Here is a 27,097-nt window from a genome sequence, read left to right as displayed (position 1 = left end):
TATTGTTCAAGCCACGACATCGGTGGTGTCTTACGGCAGCCTGAGCAGACTGGCACATCGACCATCATCATCACTGCCAGCATCAGTATCAACGTTTCCACCATCATCAGCATGACTCCATCCTTATCACTGTCAGCAGCAGTATCAACATCACCACCATCTTCAACACCTTCATCATCACTGTCATCACCAGCATCGACATTATCACCATCACCAACATTATACCATCATCACCAGTATCAACATTACCACCAGCATCAACAGCCTCATTATCATTGTCATCACCAGTATCAACATCATCACACCATCCGCATCAGTGTCATCTTCAGTATCAATGTTTCCACCATCATCAAAACCATCGTTATAACCGTCATCATCATCAGTATCAACATTATCACCTTCATCATCAACATCACCGTCATCATCAACTTTATAACCATCATCATTACCACCTTCAGTATTCTAGGTCAGATTCCCCAGAGGGTTGACTCTCGGGTGGAGTTAACAAGCCGGGTGTTGATCCAGGAGTGTTCCTGGGATTGACACCTGGGGAAGGCTGGCTAAGAAAGCAGGACTGAGCAGAGGGAGAAGATGGGTGGCAGGGTAACCCCAACAAAGTCTCCAGCGACCCCATGGAGAAAAACAAAACAAAACAAAACTCTGATGGCCCCTCAGAGTTGTTCAGCATCTGGGCCCCTATCACTTACAATCTCTAAATTTTATCACAATATTGGGTTTGCGACATCATCTTCTCACTTTTCTCCAAAGGAGATTTGCATCTTACAAGAAGAGAAGCCAAAAGGAAGGCTTGATAACACCACCAAGTAAATCACTGGTGGAATTCCAGGCATCTGCTGGGCTTACTATCCTGGGGCAAAGAGCCCTTTGGGAGTTTCTCACACTGTCCCATTTGCCCTCCAGCTCAAGATCCTCACTTTCCCACCACAGCAGAGCCCCTGGGGACCACCGCCCTTCCAGTGGGTGCGCATCCATTCCAACCCCAAAGGCTCAGGCCAGCATGGCCCTGCTTCCTGGCAAGTCTTCTTGGGCGGCCGCCGGGATTGGAGTCTCCTCTCAACCTTTCCCACTCTTTTTCTTCAGGAGCTGAACCAAAGGACAAGCTGCTCACGCAGGCTGGTCCTTTCCCGGCTGAGCTAACTAAGCAGAGGGTCTCAGTGAGGGGCAGAGCCTGGGCCAGGGATGCCTACGTGGGCCTCTCCCATCTGTCCTCCTCCAATGGTCAGCCTGGGAGAGACTGCCACATGATGAAATGAGACCACGTGGACGAAGGGCCCAGGACAGCTCAGCACACAGTAGGGGCTTACTAAATGCTCATTCATGCACAGGATAGGCCCTTAGCAGGCAACACGGGGCAGGAGAAGGGGTCACGATGGGGATCACGCCCCTGATGCAGGGCAGGCAACAGCTTCCCACTGAACCTCTCTCTGGTCTCCAAGGCTCTGCCTGTCCTCCTTATGCCTCCCTCAGCCCCCTAGTCTCCCCGCTGTGTCTCAAACTCACCAAACTCATCCCCACCACAGGACCTTTGCACAGACTGGCCCCACTGCCTGCAGCCCTCTTCCCAGAGCTTCTCCTCCAGCATCTGCAGCTCACTTCAAATGCCATCTCCCTAGACAGGCCTCCCCCCTCCACCCCAACATCACACTGTCCATATATTTGTCTCACAGAGTAACACTGAATTTTTCTTGCTCGGGGAAAGCGAGTCGAAGGATTCACCATGAAATCTCGGTTACCTAGAACAGTAACTGCGTACAATACAGGAGGTGGTGCCAAGGGCTTATTTTGGCCACCATCCCAGGAAAAAGCTACGAGGCAAGAGACCCGTTCCTTACTTTCTGGGCAAACCTTTCTCCCTCTCTGTATTTGCAGTTCCTCTGTCTGCAAAATGAGGGGACTGGACCCGATGAATCCATACTCCCTTCCAGCTCAAACAACAAGATTCCATATCCTTGGATAACTTCTCATTTTAGCCCATAACCAGCTCCCGCCAGGACATGATTCATCTCTGCCGATTCTGCCTAGCAACCAGCCCTTCTCCCCACATCCCGAGCCAACCCGCCCCCCTTTCAAGACAAATTCCTCCCCCACCACACACCCGCCCGGCCTCCCCCCTCCTCCAGCATCCTGGGGAGGAATGCCAGGCTTCAAGATCCTCCCCTGTCTGTCTGCCACCAGCATTTTAACGCAACCTCAGAATGTCTCGGGCTATGTCTGGAACCAGATGGGGGGGAGCTGGTCCCCCCGGGATTAGTACAGGAAACAGCAGCAGAAGTCAGGCAGGCGGAAAGCGCTGACCCAGCACGGGAGATCATTTCTATTCTGATGCCTCGCCCTCCTCTACTGTCCAGCTCCCTGGGCCTGAAAAAGTGTCTGTGTTTAGGTAAAGAGAAAGAAGGGACAGAGAAAGTGGATGAGAGAGAGAGAGCGAGTTTCCATGCTTGAGACAAAATCAGTTCATTTGGACTTTCCCAGGGAGGTCTTCATACAGTGCCCCACGGTGAGAAGAAAGAACCATCTCACCTGCTGGCTCAGTGGTAAAGAACCTCCCCTGCCAATGCAGGAGATACAGGTTCGATCCCTGGGTCAGGAGGATTCCCTGGAGAAGGAAATGGCAACCCACTCCAGTATTCTTGCCTGGGAAATCCCATGGACAGAGGGGCCTGGCGGGCTACACTCCATGGGGGTTGCAGAAAGAGTCAGACACAACGACTCAACAACAATATCATCTTCACAGATACTGGAAAGCGTTTGATAAACTTCACTGTCCATCTGCAACTCAAAAATCTTGGCAATCTAAGAATAGAAAGGAATTTCCTTAACTTGAAGAAAAGACATTTACCAGAAAACTACAGCAAACATCACAGGAAAACTTTGGAAGCACTCCCATGAGGATCAGGAACCAAGCAAAGATGTTCACCACCACAGCCACCTCCACACTGAGGTCACCACCTCCAGCACCATCCATCACCCACCCACCCCCCCACCATCACACAAAAAACAAATGGCGTGCAGGGCACAGACTGAACGTGACGAGCCTGTCACTGATGGATGGACCATCTCCCTAGAGATCCTTCTTGAATGACCATTGACAGTCAGCCTACCTGGGGACCTGCCTCGATCTTTTCTGGGCAACTTTGGGTCTCAGTTTCCCCACTTAGACCTGGAGTGGTGGGACTATACCAACTGTTTGCAAACTATAAGCCCTAGGGGCTACTGAAGAGGGGGAAGAGGGGCAAACAGGTACCTCTGGGAATCACACCCCCTCCGCCAGGAGGCAGCTTTGCTTTCACTCAACTTATGTTAGGATTCCTAGGAAGAGCTGACTCGAACAAAGGATTTTATGGCTCAAAAAATGTTGAAAACCAGTACGTACCTAATCAATCAACACGTGGAAACTAAGGCCAGAAACAGGTCACTCGTAGGAGAGGAACTCCATGGGGTTAAAAGCCCCCTCTCTCTCACAGATAATCAGAGAACCAAATTGAAAACAATGAAACACCACTCCTCACCTCTCTGATTGGAAACTCACACTGCTGGCAAGGGTGTGGGGACCCTGAACCACCCTTACACCTAGATGGTGATGGAAACTGGTGACGCATTTTGGCAGCACTGCTGAAAACGTGATGCCTCTATCCCTGGCCTTGGCAAGGCCCCTCCAGTAGGACCTGGTATCTGCAAAGACACCCACATGCAGGATGGCCTGGTGACACAGGGCCCTCCAGCTCCGCCGCCTGTGGTCTCCCTTTGTGAGCTCACCCAGGGCCTGCTCTACCCCCATGCCTGACCTGGAGGCACCCTGAGATGGTTCCATTGTTGGGGTGCCCGAAGCCTGGGTGGCGGACGTCTGGGCTCACACTTCCAACAGGTGACTCACAGGCGTGAATCCACCACGCCAGGGCTGCCCTTTCCCTCATGTAAGACACCATAGGAGCGATGAGCTGCCAGACCAGACCCAGGAGCTGAGCCCTCTCCCCAGCTCACCCACGGTGTGACAAGTCCCCTCGCCCCTGGGGTTACCACATCCGTCAACAATTCTCTGAGCATGGGTGCTTTCCTCATTAGCTCAATGAAGCTGATGGAATCGACTTCACAGTGATCTTTCAACATGAAATCATTCACGTGAAAAACAAATTAGGATGTGCTGACGACAGTCCTTACGTCCAGACCCTGCTCCCAGAAGCGAATTCTCTCTGAATATCCTCTTGAACTCGACAGGGCCGCCATCTCCCTAACCCTCCCCCAGCGATGGGCACTTAAGTCATTTTCCCTTTTCTCATTTATTCGCATCAGCGCTAGCGTCAACCATCTTTGTAGGTCCATCTCAGGGCCCATGCAGAGGTATTTCCATAGTACCTTCTGGAAAAGAATCTCAGGGGCAAACACATGGACAAGCTTGATCGATGTGGCCCCACCACCTTCCAAAAGCCTCCTTCTGTCTCTTTCTGAAGTATACTCAAAACCAGACAGTGCGGGGATCAGATCTGGACAAAGTCGAGATGTTCTTATTTCGTGAGAGGCCAGGGGAAAAATTCAGAAGAGTTTCTAACTGGCTCGCCCATGGCTGGCCCTGTCCACCCAGCTAGGCCTCTGCTGGGGGAAACCGGCCCTTGGGCCAAGCCGGTTCAACTTCCCTTAGGTGGAAACTGGCTTCTGAAAGGGTTTGTTCGGATGCTGGAGAGACCGTCCGAGAAGCTGGGACACCTCTTCCAGGGGTCTCTTAAGGTGGGGGTGTGGTTGCTCTCCCCACAATGGATTCAAGGGGGTAAAAAAACGCCAGGTTCTCCCGAGATGTTCTCATCCAAGAATCAAGCGACTCTTTTTACTTCAGGGAAAATGGCTTTCTGCAGCCCTTGTCTCAGCTGCTGACAATCGCTGCCTCACACGGGAACAGTTCGAGGCCCACCAGCTGCCTGAAATGTAGATGTTGCCTCCTTCTTTCCTTTGTGGGAGAAGCAGCTGGGGGCCAGAAGGAGTGAGTGACTTCCCTCAAGAAGCATAACAAGGAAAGGGGCAGAGCCAGACCTTCACCCCGGGGCCCCAGACCCAGGGTGAGTGACTGCCTTTGGCCCCTCACCTCCAAGTTCATGCCTCCCCTCCGGAGAGCTCAGGGCCCGTGGGCTAGGCCCCAGAGACCTGGTGGACTCTCGGCGTCGACCGCATGCGGCATCCTGGGCAGGGTCAAAGCATTGGCTGGAGCCTAGCAGACTAGCTTGGTCATTCCCCGGCCACGTGGACTGGAAGGCCACTTCAGCTACACTTGAACACCGGCAGGCAGGCCCCAAGTGGTGGGAGGCGCAGGGACGCCAAGCTCCGCCCCATACCCAGACCCCGCCCCCAGGCAAGATGTACGCAGGCGCAGTTGTTGCATCGGCGACCTCACGGACTGCAGCACGCCAGGCTTCCCTGTCCATCACCGACTCCTGGAGCTTGCTCAAACTCATGTCCATCGAATCGGTGATGCCACTCAACCATCTCATCCTCTGTTGGTGCGTAGGCGGGGCCTGACCCCGTGGCCCGTTACCGTCAACGCACTCTTTGCTGCCTTTCTACCTCGTAGAACCGCAAGGGTGCAGTACCAACAACTGCGATGACCCCCCTGCCACCAGCTGAGCTGTGGAGGTCACATGGAAGTCTGGACACTTTGGCCTCGGGCCCCATCAACCCCGTTATCCTGCATTCATGTGCTCATTCATTCACTCCTTCATTGACGAGTAGGCTTGCAGGCAGTGTGGAGCTGTGGTTAGAGCCCTACTTACAGGATCCTGGTGTCTTCCCAGGTGGAGCTAGTGGTTAAGAGCCTGCCTGCCGTTGCAAGAGATATAAGAGACATGGGATCGACCCCTGGGTCGAGAAAGGCGTGGCAACCCACACCAGTGTTCTTGCCTGGAGAATCCATGGACAGAGGAGCCTGATAGGCTACAGTCCATGAGGTCTCAAAGAGTCGGGCACGACTGAACCAACTTAGCACGCATGCATGGGATCCCTACAAGCCCAGGAGATTCAAAACCCGGTTCATGCTCTTTCTGGCTGTGTGACCTTGGGGGAGTGACCTGGCCTCTCTGAGCCCCATGCCTCCCTCTGCAGAAGGTGGATCATGCCCTGCCACCCGCAGCTTTGTGAGAACCCAATGTGTAGAAAGTCCTCAGTGCCACTCTTGCTACACAGTGGGTGTTGAAGAAGAGATGGAAACACCCTCATGGTGGGATTTAAATCCTGAGGAAGGCACAGGTGGGGGACTTGGGGGTCTCCCATGTAGGCCACATGCTCAAGTAGCATTGTTCTCATCTAAGCCTCACAACAGGGCAGGACCTGTGGTTTCACAGGTGAAGTGCTGAGAGAGAGCAGAAACTGCCCAGGGTTGAGCAGCCTGGAGGTGGGATCCGAACGCTGGGATCTGAACCCCAGGCTTTCCAGGATGCAGACACCTTCTGCCCTTCCCCCACCGTGCCTAGAGAAATTTCTGGCCAGTCTAAGCATTTGGTTTGTTTTATACTGGATACACAGCAGAGAGGGAAGGAGAGATATTCCAGGCCACCTGGCAATTAATCCCACTGGGTCCCCTTCACCTTTCCAACCCCCCAGAAATAGCCCCAGCACCTGCCCCGCCCGAGTCCCTGGGCTCCCCAGCCCATATCGACAGCCACGTCTCCAGCTGTACCCACCAGACAGTATCCAAACCCTGGCGGGGACACCACACCCCAGAGGGAGACGGGGAACAGCTGCCATGTGACCCCTGGCCCCTACTGGGAGCCAAGCCCCTGCAGAGGGGCACATGGGGTGGGGGTGACTTTTCACCCCCAAATGACCACAGCATCCTGTTGCTGACTCTGGCCGCATCTGTCGCCCTCTCCCCAGGGTTCAGAGGACTTTCCTGGCTCCCGGTGGTGCTCTGAGTCCACCAACCCTTCTAGCACCCTCTGCCCTGCCCCTCAAGAATAGATGTTTAAAATGAGAAGTTCCAAGCCTCTAAAATCACTGATCTTAGGATACTGAAGCTTCTAAACCTAGACCTGGAAAGAAGTGACTCCCAGAACAACCAGACATTTAGAGCCAGAAGTTTCCCTCTTTTCTCTTTCTGAGGAACAGCACTTCACAGTTTACAGCAAACAAGAGCTCACACTCAATGAGCACTTGTGGGGGATTTGTTCTACGAGAATGAACTCAACTCCCACCTCAACCCTCCGAGGTTCTGTTTCACAAACGAGGAAACTCACTCAGGCCCAGAGAGGTTAAGTGACTTGCCCAAGGTCACACAGCTGAGAAGTGGCAGAACTGAGATTCCAACCCAGGTCATCTGAACCCCTACCCATCAGGCTACCCTGCCCCACACAGTGTAAAGCGCACTCACATCCATTAACCTCACAGCATTCTGAGGAGATAGGGCCCCAGCTTTACAAGCGAGGAACCTACAGTTCAACAAGTTGACATGCCCAAGTCGCACATAAGAGGACCCTGACTAGGTCTCTGTTTCTTATTTCCATGTCCACCACAACCTTCTCCCCTCATTGTCCCCAGTCCGGCCTGTGCAATCCTAGTCTTTTCCCCCTCCAGGCCCTCCAGCTGAGACCAACTCTCCAAACCCTAAGTGAGAGGCCACAGGTGACCACCCTAGACCTGGACCCTCCAGCCTTCCCGGCACCATCAGCGTAACTGCAGGGCCCCCGTAGGCAGGGAGGGGGAAACCATGCTGAGCATTGCAGAGGCCTCTGGCATCAGGGACCCTGGCAAGAGCGGATTTACGAGCAGAGCTATTTTATACTTTGCAGCTGCCACCATAAACCCTGCACCCGCCTGGGGAGGGGGAGCAGCTGCGGGGGAATCTCCTGGGCCCTGGAGCCAGCACCAAATCCTTCCTGCTATTTCTGAGCAGCCGGAGGAATCCCGAAATTAAAACCTCCTGAAAAAATGACAAATCCCTGTCCCACTCCAGACAGATCCTTCCCCCAAACCAGATGAAGAGCCCGGATAAAGCAGAGTGCAGCTGGATACCGTGCAAGACTGCCCAGCAGAACCCCGAATTCTCACCCAGCTCTAGATGAGACCCAGCCCGTCTGGTCCTCAAATGACCAAGTATAAAATGAGGGCCTGGTCTGAGTCTCTCTCAACTTTAGAGGTTCTCTAAAGTCACTTAGCTCAAAAATTCTCATTCTTTTAAGATTCTGTGCTCCAACTACTGGCTGTGTGACCTTGGACAGGTTACTTGACCTCTCAGAGTCTCCATGAGTCTCATCTGTAAAATGGGGAGCACTAACAATCGTCTCTTTAATAAGGTTGGGAGGAGAGATAAAATAACATCCAGTAGTTCATAGCTTTTTTTGTAATAGCCAAAGCCGGAAACCACATGAACATCCATCAACAGGAAAATGGATAAGTTTTCATATGTATATACAAGGGAATACTCTGTGTGTGTGTGTGTGTGTGTGTGTTCAGTTGTGTCCAATTTGTTGCAACCCCTTGGAGTGTAGCCTCCCAGGCTCCTCTGTCCATGAAACTTTCCAGGCAAGAATACTGGCTGCGGCTGCTGCTGCTAAGTTGCTTTAGTCATGTCCGACTCTGTGCGACCCCATAGAGAGCAGCCCACCAGGCTCCGCCGTCCCTGGGATTCTCCAGGCAAGAACACTGGAGTGGCTTGCCATTTCCTTCTCCAATGCATGAAAGTGAAAAGTAAAAGTGAAGTCGCTCAGTCGTGTCCGACTCTTCACGACCCCATAGACTGCAGCCTACCAGGCTCCTCCATCCATGGGAAATTCCAGGCAAGAGTACTGGTGGGTTGCTATTTCCTACTCCAGGGGATCTTCCCCACCCAGGGATCAAAGCCACATCTCTTGCATCTCCCACATTGGCAGGAGAATTCTTTATCACTGTGCCACATGGGACGCCCACAAGGGAATACTACTCAGCAATAAAAAAGTATGAAATATTGGTAGATATAATAACACGGATAAATCTCAAAATATTTATGTTGAATGAAAGAACCCATACATAAAAACAGAGTACACACTGTATGGTTCCACTTATATAAAACTCCAGAAAATAAAAGTGATGGAAAGCAGATCAATAGTTGCCTGGGGACTGGGGTTGGGGTGGGGAAGCAGTAAGGAGAGATTACAAAGGGTAATGGGTATATCCATTATATTAATTGTGGTGATGGCTTTAAACACGTGTCAAAATTATCAAATTGCACCCTTGAATATGTGCATTTTATTGTGTGTCAATTACACCTCAGTAAAGCTGTAAAAAGTAATATGGGTAAAATGCCAGACACGTGCAGAACAGTCCACTTATAAATGGTGGCTATTTCCGTTATTAATCATTGTGGTTGCATCTGGATGATTCTTTGATGAAGTTTCATTTCCTCTGCTAGAATGTAGCCTCAGATAAGTTTTGCTAACTGTTCCTCCCCAATACACGGCACACGGTAGGTGCTCATAAAGAACTGTATTTGGGAAACAAAAGATCTATGACCCTGCTACACACTTCTGGGCCACCTCGGAACTCAGAGGGTTACATCATCCCAGGCAAGGAAAAAAACTGGATGATTCCAAGAATCTATGAATGAAAACAAAGACAGGCAGTTGGCAGTCACTGTCATCACCCCAGGAGGAAGGGTGGGGTCAGAACAAGGAAGGGGGACTCAAGATGAAACGCAATGGATGCAAAATGCTCGGGCCCACCCCACCATCAGGGAAGGGGCTCTGCCTTTGGACCAGGAAGTTCTAAAATGAGGTGGGAGGCTCGGCACTGAAGAGTCCAGGCTGAGAAGCCAGACAGACCTGGGTTCGAAGACCAGCTATGCCCTGTTGTGTGACTTTAGGTAAGTCACTACGCCCCTCTGAGCCTCAGTTTTCTCATCTGCAAAATGGGGGGAGGGTAATGATATTGCTCCTCTCTCCGTGGAGAGTGTAGGAAGGATTCGATGTGGTTATGGATGTGCGGGCACCATCTCGCCTTTGCCTTACACGCATGCGCACACACAGAGCGCTCGCTATGTGCCAGGGGCAGTGTTGAGTGCTGGGGAGACAGTGATGCTCAGACCCCCGGCCCCTCTCCCGGGGGACTTTGCATCTTGGCTGTGACAACTGCCTGGCTGTAGCCTCAGACACTCTGATTTCATTGGTCTGGGTGGGGGCCAGGTAGAAAGGAGTTTCAAAGCTCCCAGGTAACCCCGCTGGGCAGGTGGAGAACACTGCGGGCTGGCGTGGGTTCATCTTCTGTTTATCCACAGAGGCCCAGAGAGGCCCAGAGAGGCGAGGCGACTCCCTCAAGGCCACACAGCCAGGAAAGCAAGCGTGGAGCTGGCACTGACTCAGGTGGTCTCGCCGGAGAGCCCAGACCACGGTGAGCACCCCAAGCGGTAAAGATGATGAGCCCAACACAGAGCAGCCCGGCAGGCGTGGGTTCTGTCCCTCCTGTTCTCAACAAAACGCCAGCCAGATTACGCCCAGCCTGGCAGATGATCAGAGCAGAGCGGGACACGGGGAAGGGGCTCTTCAGCACCCCAGCCCCTCCTCGCGTCACCTGAAGCCCCATTCCCACGCCAGCCGGGGTTCAGTCTCAGGGTGGTTTTGCTCGCCCTCCCCCCCCCCCCCCGCTCCCCCTCGAAGGCGGCTGTGGGCTGGCCCCGGGGCAGACTCCCTGACTGCGGGCAGCTGCCGGCTTTACAAGGCCCGGGACAGTGGGGGCCTGTTTCTGCCCTGGCAGACGCCGGGATCCCTGGGAACGCTGGAACCCCTCACCCCCACCCGCTCCCTTACACGCACCCCCACCGTGGTCTCCCTCCGCGGCTCACTGCCCGCTGATGCCGGCCTGATGTGAGCCCATCAAAGGCCTCTCCTGGGTGACTCCATCACAGATGCGGGGGGCAGGGTGGAGGGGCTCCAAGCCTTAGAGGTCGTGCGGCCGTTCTGTCCTCCCCAAGGGCGTCCTTCATTCAATCACTCGTTCATTCATCGAAAAAGCAGGGGAGCCCGGCGGAGAACTCAGACTCCGGGATCAGACCGCGCGGCTGGAATCCTGGCTCTGTGATCTGGGCAGCTGACTTCCTCTCTCTGGACCTCAGTTTCCCCAGCTGTGACATGGGGATGAGAACAGTGCCTGAGTTGATGATGTCCGCGGCTTAGAGCGGTGCCTGACACATAACAGATACTCCTTAACTAAGGGATTATTGTCATCCTTGAGCCCACAGGACTGTAGAAGAGAGACTGGGAAGGGGGAAGGGGGGGAGGAGGGTGTCAGGGAAGACTCCCAGGAGGAGGGGATATCTAAGCCAGAAGCTAAAAGATGAGAGTTAACGGGAATTCTCTGGTGGTCCAGTGATTAGGTCTCCGAGATTCCACTGCAGGGTTCAATCCATGGTCAGGGAACTAAGATTCCGCATGCCACACTGCATGGCCAAACAGAAAATTAGAGTTAGCAAAGCAAGGCAGGGGGTGGAAGAGTGTCTTAGGCAGTGGGAATAGTAGTTGTAAAAGCTCAGAGGTGAGAGAGAGGTTGATTCCTGCACTGGGGCTCAGACCCCCTCCTTAAGCTCCTCCCCAGTCCCTGGGGAAACAGGCTGTGGCTAAAACCACACGCCCCACGTCCTCTGGAGGGCCCAGTGGACAATAATAGGAGCCACTGGCCAGGCCACTGCTGATCGGAGACCCAGCCCTGCCTGCTCCCCAGGGATCTCCAATGTCTGCTGCTGTCTTACCTGGGTTTTGCCTGACTTGGGGAAGCTTCGTGTACTTTCTAGCCACACCCCTATGCCTAGGACCCCGCAGGAGCTCAGGAACAAGCAGAGGGCTCATCACACCCAGAGAGGTGGAATGACTTGGTCCTAGCCACACAGCATCCTGGTATTCAGTATTCGTATTTCAATTCTCCCTACGTCCTTGGGCGGTCACCTGTCTGGGCTGAGATAGGGAGGGTCCTTCCCCACTGAGTCAGACAGTGGCCATTGTGTGTTTTGAAACCCAAACCCAAACCCCGGCCCCCTCCAGATGGATGTGGGGTCAGAGGAGGAGAGGGGCTGCAGGGGGTGGGGTTGGGGATAGCCTCCTGCCCCCATCACCCCAGGGATTCAGCACATGCTCCCAGCCCAGCCATGTCTGGATTCCAGCTGGCAGCTGGGGGAGCAGTGGTCACAGGAATTGCCATCAAAGGCAAGGAGGAGCCTGGTGGGTGAGGAGACAAAAGGCAGGGACTGCCTTCCACCCCAGCACCGCAGGCCAAGGGTGCGCCCAGTGTGGCGCTGTCCGTGAGACCCAGACCGGCCCTCAGCCATTCTGCAGGGAGAGGGGGAACTAAAACTTTGGCCCCAAGCCCCTCCACGGCCCCTCTCTCCTGGGGGAAACGGAGAGGTGGGTGGTTCTCCTGCAGACAGCGTAAGCCTCAGAGGTGCGCATGGACACTGCCTCGGTGGCCATGAGCCCAGGGCTTCTGGGGCACAATCTCTGGACCCTGTTCCCATGGGGCATCCACCCCTCCCTCCATTTCCCACACCCATCCGGCCCCCAAGGCCAGGTCGATGTGTCCCACCCCCCAGAAAGTTGCCCCACCCCCACAGAACAGCCCAGAGGAAATGCCCCCCAACCTCCCAGCAGACTCCTTCTCCCCACCCCCAGAAAACCAGGATGCTCAGGCCTGAATAAAGGTTTATTGTGCTGGTTTATTATATTCCAGCACCTGGACAGCTGTGCAGAGGTGGGGGAGCCTGGACGGAGGGATAGAAACAAGAACCCCCTCACAGGGCCTCCCCAAATCCTGGACGAAGCTCAGGCTCCCTTGTTGAAGACTAAAGAATGCTGTGGGCACAGGCTGCCAGGCATGTGTGTGTGTGTGTGAAGGATGGGGGGCCATTGACCCCTGCTTCCAGCCTGGATGTCGGAAACCCTCCCCCATACCTTCAGACCCGTCCTAGAATGGGGTCCCCTCACACACAGCACCTCCCAGCCCGCTTCTAGGTTGCTTGGAGTCCCTGGCAAGAAAGGTGAACTTCATTTGCCCCATCCCCACAGCAGTAAGTAGCAGGATGAGAGGCTGAGACCCCAAACCCTACCACCCTCACCCTGGACCATCGGGAAACTGGAGAGGGGGCACCCCGTGGAACATTTAGAGCAGTAACTTCCAGAGTGTTCTCTGCAGGATTTTACTCTGTAGCTGTAAAACAAAAACAAAAGTACTCCACGGTCAAAAGCAGTTTGGGAAAGGCTAAGGGAAACCGGATTCCATGGGCGCCTTTACTGCAGGACTTGTCAAAGCCTTGGAGGACTTCAGTCGGGCGGGCTGGGGGTGAGGCGGTGCGCAGAGCAGAGAAGCAATGTTTTGTCGACTGGTTCATTGGCCCTCAAAGTTTTTCTTCCAGGGAAGCCAGTTTGGGAAATGCTCGCGCTGCGTGCAGGGGCCCTCACAGAAACCTCCTGATGGATCTTCTGTGGTACCTGCAGGCCCCTGTGCGTCTCCCCATTCATTCAACCTCTTCCAAAATGTCATTATTCCGTTTCTCTTTCCTGCCTTGATGGAAAGCAGCGGCGTTGCAAGGGACTGTCACAAGGGAGCTGAGACTTCTGTTTCTCAGCGGACGTGTCTGTGACTGGGACACCCGCCTCCAAGCGCCAGCCCCCAGAGGAGCTCTGCCTTTCGGATGAGCCCCTTGGGGCTGCGGAGAAAGATGTTCTGGAAGTCGGTGAGATTCCTGAGGTGGGACAGAGACCAGCATCTCCGCCCACTGTGGTAGGGTCAGACACTGGGATCTGCAGCGGGGGGGGGGCGGAGGCAGCAGGGTGGTCAGAGCGCGGTGGGGACCAAGGGCCTTTCTAGGCCCAAGGAGGTGACCGCTAGGGGTCCAACAGTCAGGGCCCACAGTTCAAGAGGGGTCAGTTAGATGCTGGGGGGGACACTGCCGCAAGCACAGGGGTTTTCGGGGGGACCAGCTGGGCCCCCGGCTTCCTGGGCGAGTGAGGGAGCCATGTCTGGCTCTCCTTGACCTTCAGTGGCTGCCGCCGCACCTGCAGCTGCGTCCATCTCCACTGAGCAGGGCTCCTCTGGCGGAGGAGGCACCTCGGGTTTCTCCGCCGGAAGCGCACGTCCCTGGACTTCCAGGTCCGCCTCCTGGGGGCCTTTCTCCTGTTCCTCTGACCTAACCTCTAGTGCCCTGGCTAGGTCTCCACTGCTTGGGGCGGCCCTGGAGGGAGACTTGAGGTTCTGGGTGGCGGCGAGGATGTGAGCCTGGAGCTGCTGGGAGGAATCCAGGGTCTCCTCGGGCCGGCCGTCGGGAGCCCGGTCGGGGACCTCGCTGAAGGCCCGGGGGCCCCCCGCGCGGTCGCTCTGGTCTACGTACTTCTTCTTGGGGAAGGACGAGGGGTAGTAGGCAGAGGCCTTGTGCTTCTGGCGGGTGATGAGAGCCGCACAGACGATGAACATCAGCAGGAAGACCAGGGAGCCCACCACGGCGATGAGCATCACGTACTGGCGGAAGAAATCCACGATGCCATCCAGGAAATTGGTGGGGGGCTTAGGGCCCGCCAGGGGCGTGGGCTCGGGCCCCACCGACGTGGGGCTGAGGGCCGGAGTCTGGGGCGGAGGGAGGCTCGGGGAGGAGGCCGACGAGCCCTCGGCCTCCCCGCTGCCCCCCGTGTCCTCCAGGAAGCCAGCCTGCAGGGACATGGAGTGGGACGCCGTGGGCAGGACCCGCAGCAGCAGCAGCAGCAGCAGCAGAGACACAGCGAGGCTGCGCGCCGCTGCGGAAACCATGTTGCCGGGGACCTGTGGGGAAGGGAGGCAGGAGAGACGTCAGGGTGGGACCCCGGGGCCTCAGGGGACCCCGAGGAGGTGCAGGGGTCACAGAACCTCTTCTAGCAAATCGCTTCCCCTCCCTGGGCCTGAGCCTCCCCACTGTTCAATGGACCCCATCCCGGGGTTCACGTCGGTTCTCCCCCGCCCCCAACGACTCACCGCAATCTGAGTTTATAGAGGGCACAGGCTGAATCTTACTCGTCTTGGCAGCTTCAGGGTTTTGCATTGTATCTGGGTCCTGGACCCCACAGTAAGCACCCAATAAATGCATCTTGATGGACTTGGCTCAACGAATAAGAAGAACTTACTCTTTCATCGCTTGCCATGTGCCAGGCCCTATTTTATCTTTCTTAGATGAAATTTCTCTTGACTCCTGGGAACCGCCTCCTGGCGGTAGTACTACATTCTCCCCATTTTTTCAGGTGAGGAAATTGAGGCTCAGAGGAATTCAAAAAACTTGCTAAGGAAGAGCTGGAGTTTGGATGCAGGCACCGGAGGGAGGGCTCAGTGAGTAACTGAGCAAGCTGACCCCCTCCTCCAGGAAGCCCTCCCCACTGCCCCTGGCCTATCTGCTGTCCTGTCACCAAAAGATTCATAAGTTTTGAAGCATCCAGATTCTGAGCTCAGCAGGGGCCTGAGTGAGCATGTGCCCCACGGCTAACCGCCACCTCAAAGCCCCCCGGGGAAACCCTTATGCCTGAAACAAAGCTGGAGCTGGAGTCCTGTGGCTGCCACCAAATGGGATCCAGATGAACTCCGCACCTCCCTCCCCCATGGGAAGGCTGCTCCCGACATGAACCCCCAGACCCTCCCTGGCCCAGACAGCCCGAATGACTAATAAATTCCTTATGGCCCAGCTTTACAGAGGAGCCTGGCTTCTAAAGCATTAACTCTCCCAGCTGGTGTGAGTTGGCCTGGCCTCTCAGACAACCCAGGGACCCCTTCTATGCCCCCCAGGCCGCCCCCTGAGAGTCCCTGCCTGGCCCAGCAGAGGGCCCAGGACCCTGATGCTGGATGAGGCTGCATGTGCCAGGATGGGAAAGCCTCACACGCCCCTGACTGTGGCACCCCCTCTCGGGGATGCAGTTGGGAGAGACAGAAGCCCAGAGAAGGCAAGGGGCAGGCCTCAGGCCACACAGCAAGTTCCTGGGCTGAAGGAGTCAGGTGCCCAACATCTTGCAGCAGGTCCCCATGAGAGCCCAGGTCTCAGGCCCCGCTCTGCAAAGCAGGTGATGGTACCAACTCGTGGTGACTTGGGGATTCAGGAGGTGATGTAGGAATGACATGGGGCCATTGACTGGCTTGTTCCAAGTGACCTGGTGCCTCCCAATATGACATGAATGTAGACAGACTGGCTCAGATAGCAAAATACAAAAGAAATTCCCAGGATATCAGACAAGGCAACACTCACCCAGAGGCTCTTTCAAAAAAATTGTTGGGGCAGGGCGGGGGGCTCCATGGCATGTGGGATCCTATTTCCCTGATCAAGGATCAAACTCACATTGGAAGCAAGAGTCTTAACCACTGGACCATCAGGGAAGTCAAGAGATTCATTTTAAATGAGTAGGTCACCATGTACGTTTACCACAGTTGCTCATCTGAGCCCCTTTTGTGGGTGCAATTCCAAAGACACCTAGAACACTAGTATTGTCTTCATTTCTCAAATGAGGAATTAGAGGTCCTGAGACAGACAGTGACCTCCTGCCCAAGGACACACAGATGCTAAGTGTTAGAGCTGGGATTTGAACCTTCCTTCTTTGTGATTCTGAGAATCCACACATACACTCACTCACACCCACACACATTCACCCTCCGATGTGCCCCCGGCTGACCCAGGAATGGGCTCACACTCCCTGGTTGACTTGTCAGCTGGGACCAGGATTTGAGCAGTTCCATGAACTTCAGGAGCCTTCCCCTGGTACTTGTTAGCCTAGGTTCCTACAGACAGCCTTGATCTTTGGTGGATTTGCCCCTCCCTCACCAGTCACCTCCCTGCCTGCTGCCTCGAGTAAGCCCTGGAATGACCTCTCATAGTGGCAGCTGAAACTTCTCGCTGTAAACTGCTGGCCAGGTGGGGCCTGAAGACCAGGGTCTTCCCTGCAGCGGCGGCCGTCAAGGTTCCGCCCTGAAGCTCTACAGGCACCGGACTGAGAAGGCCAGTTAGGCCGGGATTAGGATCCTGGTTCCGAGTCTGGCTCTGCTGCCCGGCTCCTCTGGGCCTCACTTTCCCCATCTGTAAACTGGGGGCGGGGCAAGGAGGTGAGCACAGGGCCTGCCTCTTGGAGCTGTTAGGATCAGATGAGACCACAAGTTCAGAAAACGCCTGGTAGGGAGCTGCTGCTCCGTTGGAGGGGGTGGGGGCGGGGGCGGGAGGAGATGGAATTCAGAAGCAGCCGAATTTCTACCCCAGCAGAGATCCAAGACCAGCGGGCACTCTCCCACCCCGCCCGTGGACAAATGATGATTATCCTTGCCTGACATGTAAATGTGCTCACTCTTTCCCCTCATCGTCCAGGAAAGACCAAATCTGTATTAATACCTCATTGAGTGAAATCTCCCCAAGCTGTAGCCAACGAGGAATCCGGGACCAGACACACACACGCACACACTCACACATACACACACGCACAGCAATGAGTCAGACAGAGTAAAGTGTTCCTTTCCCCAAGAGCCTTGGGGGCTGGGGCAGAGGATAAGGAAAGAGGCCACGCAAACTACTTCTGGCTCTTAAAGACTGAGACCCTGACTCTCTGAGTCTATTCATCCCTCTCACCGGGGCTCCCTGGGAAACATGTAGGCTGAGTGCGGGGAGCCGGCGGGGCTTCACAGGAGATGGCTGTGTGACCCTGCTGGACAAGCCCCCTGACCTCTCTGGGCCTCAGTTTCCAGTCTGTAGAATGGGTGTGCTGACCTGGGCTGCTCTGACATGATTGTCCTGCCCATCAGCTGCCCTCAGCTCCTCCCTGCTCCTCATTTTTATTTCCAGGACGCAGAAATTCATGGGCCATGAGGAGGTGGGGTCAGGCCAACCCCTCTCATTTCATCCAAGAGGAAACCCAGGCCCGACACTGGGAAAGGCCTGCCCAGGGTCACACAGTTGGTCAGAATGGAGCCGGACTGGAGAGGCGGCTCTGAACACCCGAATGGAGGTCATTTCCCAGCTGTGTGTCCTGAGGTCAGGCATGGCACCTCTCTGAGCCTCAGTTTCCATATCTGTACGATGGGGAGAAGGTCACCTTCCTGGACTATTGTTAGGACAAGAAATAGCGGTGGAGATGTCAATTAGTAGTACCACGTGATTATCCAGGACTCCAAGCTGGGAACAGGGCCCCTCTCCAGAGCCCATCTCACTCACAGTTCATTGTTTTCAAATGTGATGCCCACACTTGAGGTCAGGAATAGGCAGATAGTTCAAATCCATCCCTAAGGCTAAGGTACCCCGCCAAGACCTGAGGCTGAGGGGCCAGGGGCAGCCCCGCCCCCATTCAGGGACTGGTGGCCAGAGGGGGAGGGGAGCCCACAGAAACCTGGCTTCAATTAGTGGCCTTGGGGGGAGGGGTTCTGGCTGAAGCTCTGAAGCCCCTGCTCCAGGGCAGCCAAGGACAGGGCCCTGGGCCCCTTGGAGGGGAGGCCTGGGGAAGGACGGGAGTCTTTCCCTGAGGTCTTGAAACCCACACACATACACACAGTACAGACACACAACACAGGCACCAAAGACACAGATGCACAGAGTCCCGACACCCCGGATGGCTACCCGGACCCCAGCCCAGACACACAGAGAACACGCACGGATGCACGCAGCACTTGCACAATGTACCCCCTGACCCGCTGGGAATCCCCACAGATGGGACCACCCCATACACACCACCCTCCTGCGGACCCCGGGAACACCCACCCCGGCGCCCACTTTCCAGCACACCCCCTACAGCAAGGCCCCAACCGCACACACACGCCACAGCGCTGCGCTCAGGACACATCGTCCCGGTGCACACACAGCTGGCCACCCGTCCTGTTAACACAGGTCACACACGTACACAGCATCCGACACACACTCAAGGCTCACACATACTTAGAGAAGCCCCCGAAAGCACTCACGCCGGCCCCCTAAACTCCAAGACAGCCCGGGCTCCCCGAGAGAGGCGGGGGCCCCAGGACTCACCGGTTCCTCTGCACACAGGGTGTCCCGCCAGGTGGAGCAGAGCGAGTCAGAGTCCCTGGCGGTGCCCGGTGGCCGCGGCTCTGGGCTGCCACCCGCCCTCCCTGGCCCTCCCCGCCTCCTCCTTCCCTCCCTCCCTCCCTCACTCCCTCCCTCCGTCCAGCTTGATTTCATTAAGTGGGTTTGGGGTGGGGACAAGGGGAGGGGCGGGGCCAAGCCCGGCCACACACAGTCCCCCTCCCCGCTCACACTCGCGGACACCCTCTCCTCCACGGGTGCCCCCTCCACAGCCCAGGACACCAGATGTGGCATTTCCTCCCTGACCGCGGGTCCCCAGGGCAGACTGAGGCCGACAGACACACACAGCAGGGCCGTCCTGCCGAGCACCCCTGGGCCAGCAAGCAGGGATCCTGCCTCCCAGCCCGAGAGGACAAGGTCAGGGAGGCTCCGAGGCCCCTGGAAGTGAGGAGGAAAATTCCCTGTGCTTGGTTCCAGCTGTGACTCAGGTTTTCCAAAGCTCAGGGAGCAGAGTGGGAGCTGGGCTTAAAGGATTCGTGGAGGGTCAGGCCTGAGACAGGGAGGGAATTCAGACACCCGAAGTCAGAGCCTTTTCCTCCGCAGACCTCCGTTTCCCCATTTACAGGGGTGGGTGGGAAGCTCTGTGGGTTCCCTCTTAACATCCTGAGATCCACGGCCTCGCGATACCCCAAAACGAAGCAGCCAGAACACAGGTTTTCATGGCCCCATTTCACAGACTGAGAAAGTGAGGCAAGGTGCATTCAAGAGGCTCCACCAGGGAACTGAGATAAGTCAGTTGTGGGCACTGGAACTAGGCTCTCTGGCTGATCTGAGGACTCCAGTGAGTCAGCAGTCCTTGCATTCATTTATTCCTGCGCTCATTCATTCATTCGTCCATCAAGTGCTTAAGGAACACCTGTGTGCACCAGGCCCGGTGCTAAGCAGGTTTCAGAGGTGAATCAGACATAGCCCAGCCTTCAGGAAGCTCACGGACTTCCAAGCAGAAGCACACATACATTAATCGCTTAAAAAAAAAAAAAACATAAATGGGTCCACGGCAGGAGAGAAGCCAAGAGCTCAGGGAACCCCAGGACAGAGAGGTCCACTGGAAGAGGCAGGGGAGTTGTCCTAGAGGTTGTGACTGTGAATGAGCTGAGACCCAGGAAGGTCATTCCAGGAGGAAAGCCCAGCGTGGATGAAGGCAGGTGGCTGAGAATGCCACACACGGACAGGGGGCTGTGACGAAACAGTGCTGGAGCACGCAGTAGATAAAAGGGAGGAGCAAATGAGGAGGGCGAGGGAAGAGCGGGGCTAAAGGCTCAGAACAGCATTCATCAGGGGCAACAGGGAGCCAGGGAAGGTTTGGAGCATGGAGAGTACAAGAATCAACAGATCATGCCTACCCTTTAGGAACCAGGGCCCTAGATTGTAGCTATTCCCTTTGATGGTCCCAGCAGCCCCAACTCGCCTCCCCAAAGAGGAGCCAGCTGTTTAGAAAATAAAGCCAGGAAAATTACCAGGCCAGTGACCCTGTTAGACAGCTATCAGACCATCTCTCTGTCTCTCTCTCTCTCTCTGTCTCTCTCTCTCTGTCTCTCTCTCTCTCTCTCTCACACACACACACACACCCCTTAAGCCAAATATCCCGACACAATCTAAGGACAGAATAACAAAAACCTCAGTCACCAATGGGAGGAAAAAAGATCCCTGAGTTCCAGCCCCAGCTCACTCATCAGCTGTGAGTGGCTGGGCAAATCTCTGTCCCTCTCTGGGCTGCAGCTAAATGTGGGGTTTTGCTCGATGCCCGCTGCAAGCCTGCCAGCTCTGAAGCTCCAACGCTGTGACATTCTAAATTGTATTCAGTCCACAAATCTTTCTTGAGCATCGAGTTTAAACCCAGCCACTGTCAGGCCCTGGAAGACAGTAATGAGCAGACACAGGCTCAGAGAGGAGACTTGCAATAAGTAAGTCAACAAAGAAATGAATATCTAACTGCAAACTGTGCTAAGAGTTGGAATGGGGCATTTCCGAGGCTGTGAGAGGCTAATCTGGGGGGCTTTAGTCTGGTCCTGGGGCTTATGGGGGCCTCCATGAGGAGGTGAAAGTAGAGCTACTGGTGGAGGTGTTTAGGAAGGCAAGAATGCAAGAGGATAGCATGTGCAAAGGCCCTGGGACAGACAGGAAGCCAGCGCCTTCAGAGCAGTTTCTGATCATCAAGCAGAAGTCCATGAACGAGGCCTGCGGGGCGACCAGGAACTCTACCTGTTTTGTGAGTGGCCGTAACTCCAGCATCTGGGGTGGTCCCTGGAACACAGTAGGTGCTCAATAAATGCTTGTGACCATGTCAGTGACCACTCTGCCCTCCACGCTCACGTTCCTAGGATCTAGCCACTCCTCATCCATCCTGAGGGACTCACGGTCCACATTCTCCAGCTCCAGGACCCACGATAGGGCCTGGCCCGGCTAATCCCACGGCCCACAGCGCCACGCATGGCTCCAAGGGTCGGGGGTGGGCAGGCCTGTGGCTTGGAGGGGGCCAGGCCACTCGCTTGCAACCCACAATTTCAGAAACAGAGCAAAGAGTCCTCTGCCCAGCCTTGAAGCAGTTCAGAGCCCCCACCCTGTGCCTAGCCTGCAATTAGCAGCTGTGACCACCCCCACCCCTGCCCCACTGACCAACCAGGACTGAGGAGGCAGGGAAGAGGAGGGAAAACCTCACCCAGGCTTGAGTCCCTGCCAGAGTGCTCCCCGGTTGAGCCTGGGCAAGCTGCTTGGCCCACCGCAGCCCCCAGCTCCAGCCTCTGGTGGGCTCAGAGCCACTTCTAATTACACAGCCCCCGAAGCCACTGGGGCCTGCCTTCTGGGCAAAAATATCGCAAGATTTTCATGTGGCTGGAGAGACCTGGGCTGCGGCCCCATCACAGCACAGGCCTGGCCTGCGGGTGGACACCCGTGGAGTGGCCCCTGGTGGGGGGCTCCAAGGAGGTGGAGTGGCCAGGGCTCAGGCGCACTGTGAAACCTCCCCATGCCTCAGCTTCCCCATCTGTAAACTAGAGACGTTCACTCATTCCATAGCTCTTTACCGAGTGTCTCCGTGAACCAGGAGCTGCCCGCGGCCTGGAGAGGACTGTGAATGAGACAGATGCTGAAGTGACTTCCCTCCGCCTGAAGCACTGTCCTCCATGTGCCCCCTGGCCTGACCCGCCTGCCTATGTTGCATCTCTGTTATCACCACCTCCAGGAAGCCCTCCCTGAACCCCAGCCTCTAGGGAGGGAGATGAGCAGCTCCTTCTATGTTCCTGCACCCCTGGTGCCCTGTTAGGACTTGTTTCTATGTGTCTCTAGACTGTCAGTTTCTCAGGTCCAGAATAAGGGCTTTTTCTGTCACCATATCCCTGGCACCAGTGCCTGGAACACAGTATGTGCTCAGTAAGTGCCCTCCACTGGCTGAATGGCTCTCGTCCGACCTGCCCATGTTACAGATGGGGAAACTGAGGCCCAGGGAAGGGATTCACTGACATAATATTGCTCCGCCTCAAGGAGCTCCTCTCAGGGGAATCGGTTGAGAAGCAAGTCAACTGGCAATTCAAGAAGACACCCTAACACTGCAAAATGCCATCAAGGAGATCAAAAGGCCAAGGAGACAGGAAGTAGCTTGGAAAGGGGCGGGGGCAGGTGTCCGGTCATCTATTCTAGTGACTGTGGTCAGGGCTGTCTTCCTGGAAGAGGCATCGGCACTGACATGTGCAGATAAGAGGAACCAGGCACTCAAGGGGCAGGAGGAACAGCTTCCAGGGCCAAGAAAGCCAAGTGCAAAGGCCCTGCGGTGGAAAAGGGCTTGGCACCAAGTGTCTTACAGGGAAACCAGAGGGGCTGCTGAATTGGTTCTCGCCCAGGAGTCATTCAAGCTCAGAAACCGAGAGACCTGCCTTCCTCACTCCCAGCTCTGCCCCTCCCACACGCTCTGCTGTGAGCCAAGCCTCGGTTTCCCTTCCCACACCAGGAGGAGTCAGCCGAGTTTCCTCTGAACTCTTTTTGCTGTGTGATTCTAAGTGAATTTCCCACTCCAGCAAACAGCCCACCACCGGTAAGAGCCAAAACACACCAAACTGGCAACTACCCAGATAGCCATCAGCAGGACAATGGATGCACGGACTGTGGTCCGTGTGACACTCCTCCCCAGTGGGAGGATGAGATAGATGGGAGGCAGGCAGTTGGACGAATCTCATAGACACACCGAGCAAAAGAAATGGACTCCACAGAACACGGACTGGGTGATTCCATTTACAAGTTCTAGAACAAAGGCTAAACCAGGCTATGGAGACAGAAGTCAGAAGGGCAGTTACCCAGAACTTCCCTGGTGCTCCAGTGGCTCAGGCTTCATACTCACAATGCCGGGGGCCGGAGTTCGATCCCTGGTCAGGGAACTGGATCCCACATGCCACAACTAAGACCTGGTGCAGCTGAATAAAGAAAGATATACATTTATTAAAAAAAAAAAAAGAAGAAGAAGGCAGTTACCCTTGGGGGCGGTATTGACTGGAAAGAGACACGGAGAAACTTCTCGGGCTGGAGCCGGACAATGTCTGGGTGGCGGTTATGTGGGCACGTGTGTATGGGAAAATCAAGCCTCACACTTCAGATGGTTATGGTTTACGTAGGTATGACTCAAAGTTGTCTTTAAAAATTAAGAGCCCTGCCTCCCTCTCATTTTTTTTTTTTTTGGTGGGGTGGGGGCACCAGAGCCAGTAGGATCTCTGGCTTCCTATGTCCATGGTGACCTGGCCAGCTGCACACAGCCTTGTAAACATGTACATTCCCCAAGCCCGGCGCAAGCAGCGGCTCCGTGCAGCCCATGTGGGAGCCCACGTGTCAGAGGGTAGGGGTGTAGACGCACACCCCTGGCTGCAGACCTGGCCTGGCTCTCCCGCTCTGCCAGCTGCCAATGGGGTGCCCTCGGTGAGGTGCCCTCCGGCAGGCCGTTCTGCAGGAGCCCCCCACTGCCCCGCCCCAGCCCCCATCATGAAGAGGAATTGAGATGGTGCTCCTGAATCGTCTATACAGCACTGTTGGAAATCAGGGGGCAGGGGCGGGGGAGGTGGGTGCTGCCCGTCTTTGAGCAGAGGGGCAGAGTGGGGAAGGCTCAGAGCTGGACTTCGGGGCCCTGAAGTCACCCAAACAGCTCATCATCCTGTGTGTCTCCTGCTCTGCGACCCCTCCCTTTACACTAAGACCGTCTGTCCCGTCTTCCCTCCCTCTCTCTTCTTTCCTCTTCTCCCCTTCCTCCTTCCTTTCCTCTTCCCTATCCTTCCCTTCCATTTCTCCCTTCTTGTTCTGTCTCTCTCAGTCCTTACTGAGCACATGCAATGTGTCAGACACTTTCCACCACCGGGACTGCAGCAGAGAGCAACACGGATGAAAAGTCTCTGTCCCGGGGGAGCTTGCCTTCTGGTGGGAGCAGGACTTCTTCACTGGTGGTCCCGCGGCTGAGACTCCACGTTGCAACGCAGGGGACGCAGGTCCGATCCCTGATGGGGAGCTATGATCCCACACGCCCGCAAGAGTCTTCGCGCCTCAGTGAAAGATCGCAACGAAGAACCCGAGTGCCACAACTAAGAACAGACGAATAAATACCTGAGAAGATAACACTGGGACTTCACTGGTGGTCCAGTGGTTAACACACTTGCACTTCCATTTCGGGGGCAGCAGGGTAGAGGTTCCATTCCTGGTCAGGAAACTAAGATCCCACATGCTGCCCAGCACAGCCAAAAAAGAGGGTAGTTTAGTAATTAAGTAACTACATACAGAATGGCAGACGGTGATAAGGGGTACTGAGGAAGACAAAGCAGGGAAACGGTGATGTTCAAACAAAGACCCGAAGGACGTGGCAGAGTGAGCCAGGGAGATGATCAGAGATAGAGTGGTCCAGACAGAGGCACGAACAAGCGCAAAGGTCCTGAGGTAGGGGGTGCTGGGCTTTGTTTTTTTAATTTATCTCCAGTCAGTGAGAGGCTTGCAAGAGATATCATAGAGAATCTTTTCTTTTTTTCTTTTTTTTGGCTGCACTGGGTCTTGGTTGAGGCACCCAGGATCTTCAACCTTCCTTGAAGCAAGCAGGAGTTTTAATTGGAGCATGTGGGATCTAGCTTCCTGACCAGGGATGGGACCCGGGCCCTCTGCACTGAGAGTGCGGAGGCTCAGAGGCTGGACCACTAGGCGAGTCCCTGCCTGGCGTTTTCAAGGCGTGGAAAAGAAAAGTGTCCGGTGAAGCTGGAGCCAAGTGAGTGAGAGGGAGGGTGGGAGGAGGTGAGGTCAGGGGGCACTGGCGCCAGATCTTGCCAGGTCTCTGCGGGCATTTGCAGGGGGCTTTGGCTCTTACCACGAGTGAAGGCCAACCACGGTCCCCCCACATGCGTGAAGCCCTCTCCTCCCTGCATCAAGCCCCTCTCCTCTTTATGCACGATGCCACACACACACGCACACACGCACACACACACGCACACACACACACATGCATGTGCAGACTTACCTTTCCTCTCGAGGACCCTCAGAAAGGGCTCTGGGTCCCGCCTCTGGGGCTGGGGAAGCGGCTCCATGTAAGGCCCCCGTGAAGCCCACGCAGATCCCCACAGCCCCTCCGCAAGCCTCCGGCTTCTGACTCAGCTGGAACCCAACGCTTGGCTCCCGGGTCTCCTAATGAACCTCCTCTCCTGGCAGCTGCTGTGAGCCATCTTCTGCACCCGAGCCCAGGGACAGCCTCACGGAGAGGGTCTTCTATAACCCCCAGATCCATCCACCAGGAGGGAAAGGGCCCCGTGGGGGTGACAGCAAGGAGGGAAACTCAGCCAGGGTGAGCTGAGAGCACCTACCCTTCAGGGCCTCTGGGTTCTGCTGCTTCTGAGCCGAGAGCCCTTGGGCTAGTTCCTCCACCTCTCTGGACCTTAGTTCCCTCATCTGTAAAATGGGAGCACTAGTGACACTTTCCTGGGTTATTGTGAGAACGTAACAAGCCTTGCTGTTGTTTAGTCGCTAAGTCATGTCCAGTTCCTCTGTGGCTCCCTGGACTAGAGCCCACCAGGCTCGTCTGTCCATTGGATTTTCCAGGCAGGAATGCCGGAGCAGGTTGCCATTTCCTTTCCCGGGACATCTTCCCAACTGTAGGATTGACCCTGGCTCTCCTGCATTGTCAGGTGGAAGGAATCCTTACCACTGAGCCCAGCAGGGAAGCCCGTATAAGCTTGGTGCATATGTGTGTGCTAAGTCACTTCGGTCGTGTCCAACTCTGTGCAACCCTATGGACTGTAGCCTGCCAGGCCCCTCAGCCCATGGGATTCTCCGGGCAAGAATACTGGAGTGGGTTGCCCTGCCCTCCTCCAAGGGATCTTCCCAACTCAGGGATCGAACCTGCGTCTCTTAAGTTTCCTGCATTGGCAGGAGGGTTACCAGTAGTGCCACCTGGCACTAAATGCATACGCTAATAATAACAGCAACGCAAGCGGCGCCTCGGACTCTTTCTCACAGTATCTGGACAGCAGCAAATACAGAGGCTTGGCATACAGCAGGCGCTCCACAAGGCTCCTGAATGGAAAAAGGCAGAGCGGTTACCCACCCCAGCCCCCACTCGCTGGCAGGTCAGCTGGCGAGGGTGCCCCCATCCTTAGAGGGGTGAGCCCACAGGCCCAGGCTGGCTCCCGCTCCTGCCAGGGCCCCCGAGTGCGGGCTCCGATCCATCTCCCCCGGGTAGAGTCCGACCTCCCCGGGGCACATGCAGGCGCTGGCCAGGGGGGAAGGGCTCCAACAGCTGGAAACATCTGGTTTGAATTGTCAGTTGGAAGCACTGACCAGGCAGCCATGGAATTTGTGAGCTAATTTTAGGCCAAAAGACGGCGCGCTCAGCAGGGCGGGGGCTTGCTCCCCAAACCACAGGGGGGCTGGACTTCCAGGCATGGGGGGATGTGGAGGCCCCCCGGTGCCCCTCAGAGGGTCCACGCCTGCTCCCATAGCCAGGGACTGTCTCTCGAACGTGGGCCCTCGTTGTTCACCTGAAGTGTGCCAGCCACGTCACAGCTGTGGAATAGCAAGGACTTTTCTCCCCCTTTCACAGGTATGGAAGCTGAGGCTCCCAGA

The 27,097-nt window shown here is 55.6% G+C and overlaps 1 protein-coding gene across 7 annotated transcripts; it reads right to left on the bottom strand.

Annotated features, from left to right (window-relative positions):
* Positions 1-12,639: 12,639 nt before the first annotated feature.
* On the bottom strand, positions 12,640-26,548 carry TMEM119 (transmembrane protein 119). Of its 7 annotated transcripts, XM_069558271.1 has the most exons (6): positions 25,500-26,186; positions 24,416-24,582; positions 23,361-23,433; positions 22,054-22,097; positions 21,233-21,274; positions 12,640-14,766 (listed from the first exon to the last, which is right to left on the bottom strand). In XM_069558271.1, the coding sequence occupies exons 5-6, from the start codon at positions 21,260-21,262 to the stop codon at positions 13,882-13,884; spliced, it is 915 nt and encodes a 304-aa protein (XP_069414372.1). In that variant the 5' UTR covers positions 21,263-21,274; positions 22,054-22,097; positions 23,361-23,433; positions 24,416-24,582; positions 25,500-26,186; the 3' UTR covers positions 12,640-13,881. The 7 variants fall into 7 exon arrangements, with proteins under 7 accessions (XP_069414372.1, XP_069414373.1, XP_069414374.1 ...); XM_069558272.1 differs by lacking the exon at positions 22,054-22,097 and having other exon boundaries at positions 25,840-25,924; XM_069558273.1 differs by lacking the exons at positions 21,233-21,274; positions 22,054-22,097 and having other exon boundaries at positions 25,500-26,548.
* Positions 26,549-27,097: the final 549 nt, after the last annotated feature.

The sequence above is a fragment of the Ovis canadensis genome, chromosome 17 (genome assembly GCF_042477335.2).
Source record: "Ovis canadensis isolate MfBH-ARS-UI-01 breed Bighorn chromosome 17, ARS-UI_OviCan_v2, whole genome shotgun sequence".
Lineage (NCBI taxonomy): Eukaryota > Metazoa > Chordata > Mammalia > Artiodactyla > Bovidae > Ovis > Ovis canadensis.
The sequence above is the reverse complement of the archived record's forward strand: the minus strand, read 5'-3'. Positions and strand labels throughout refer to the sequence as shown.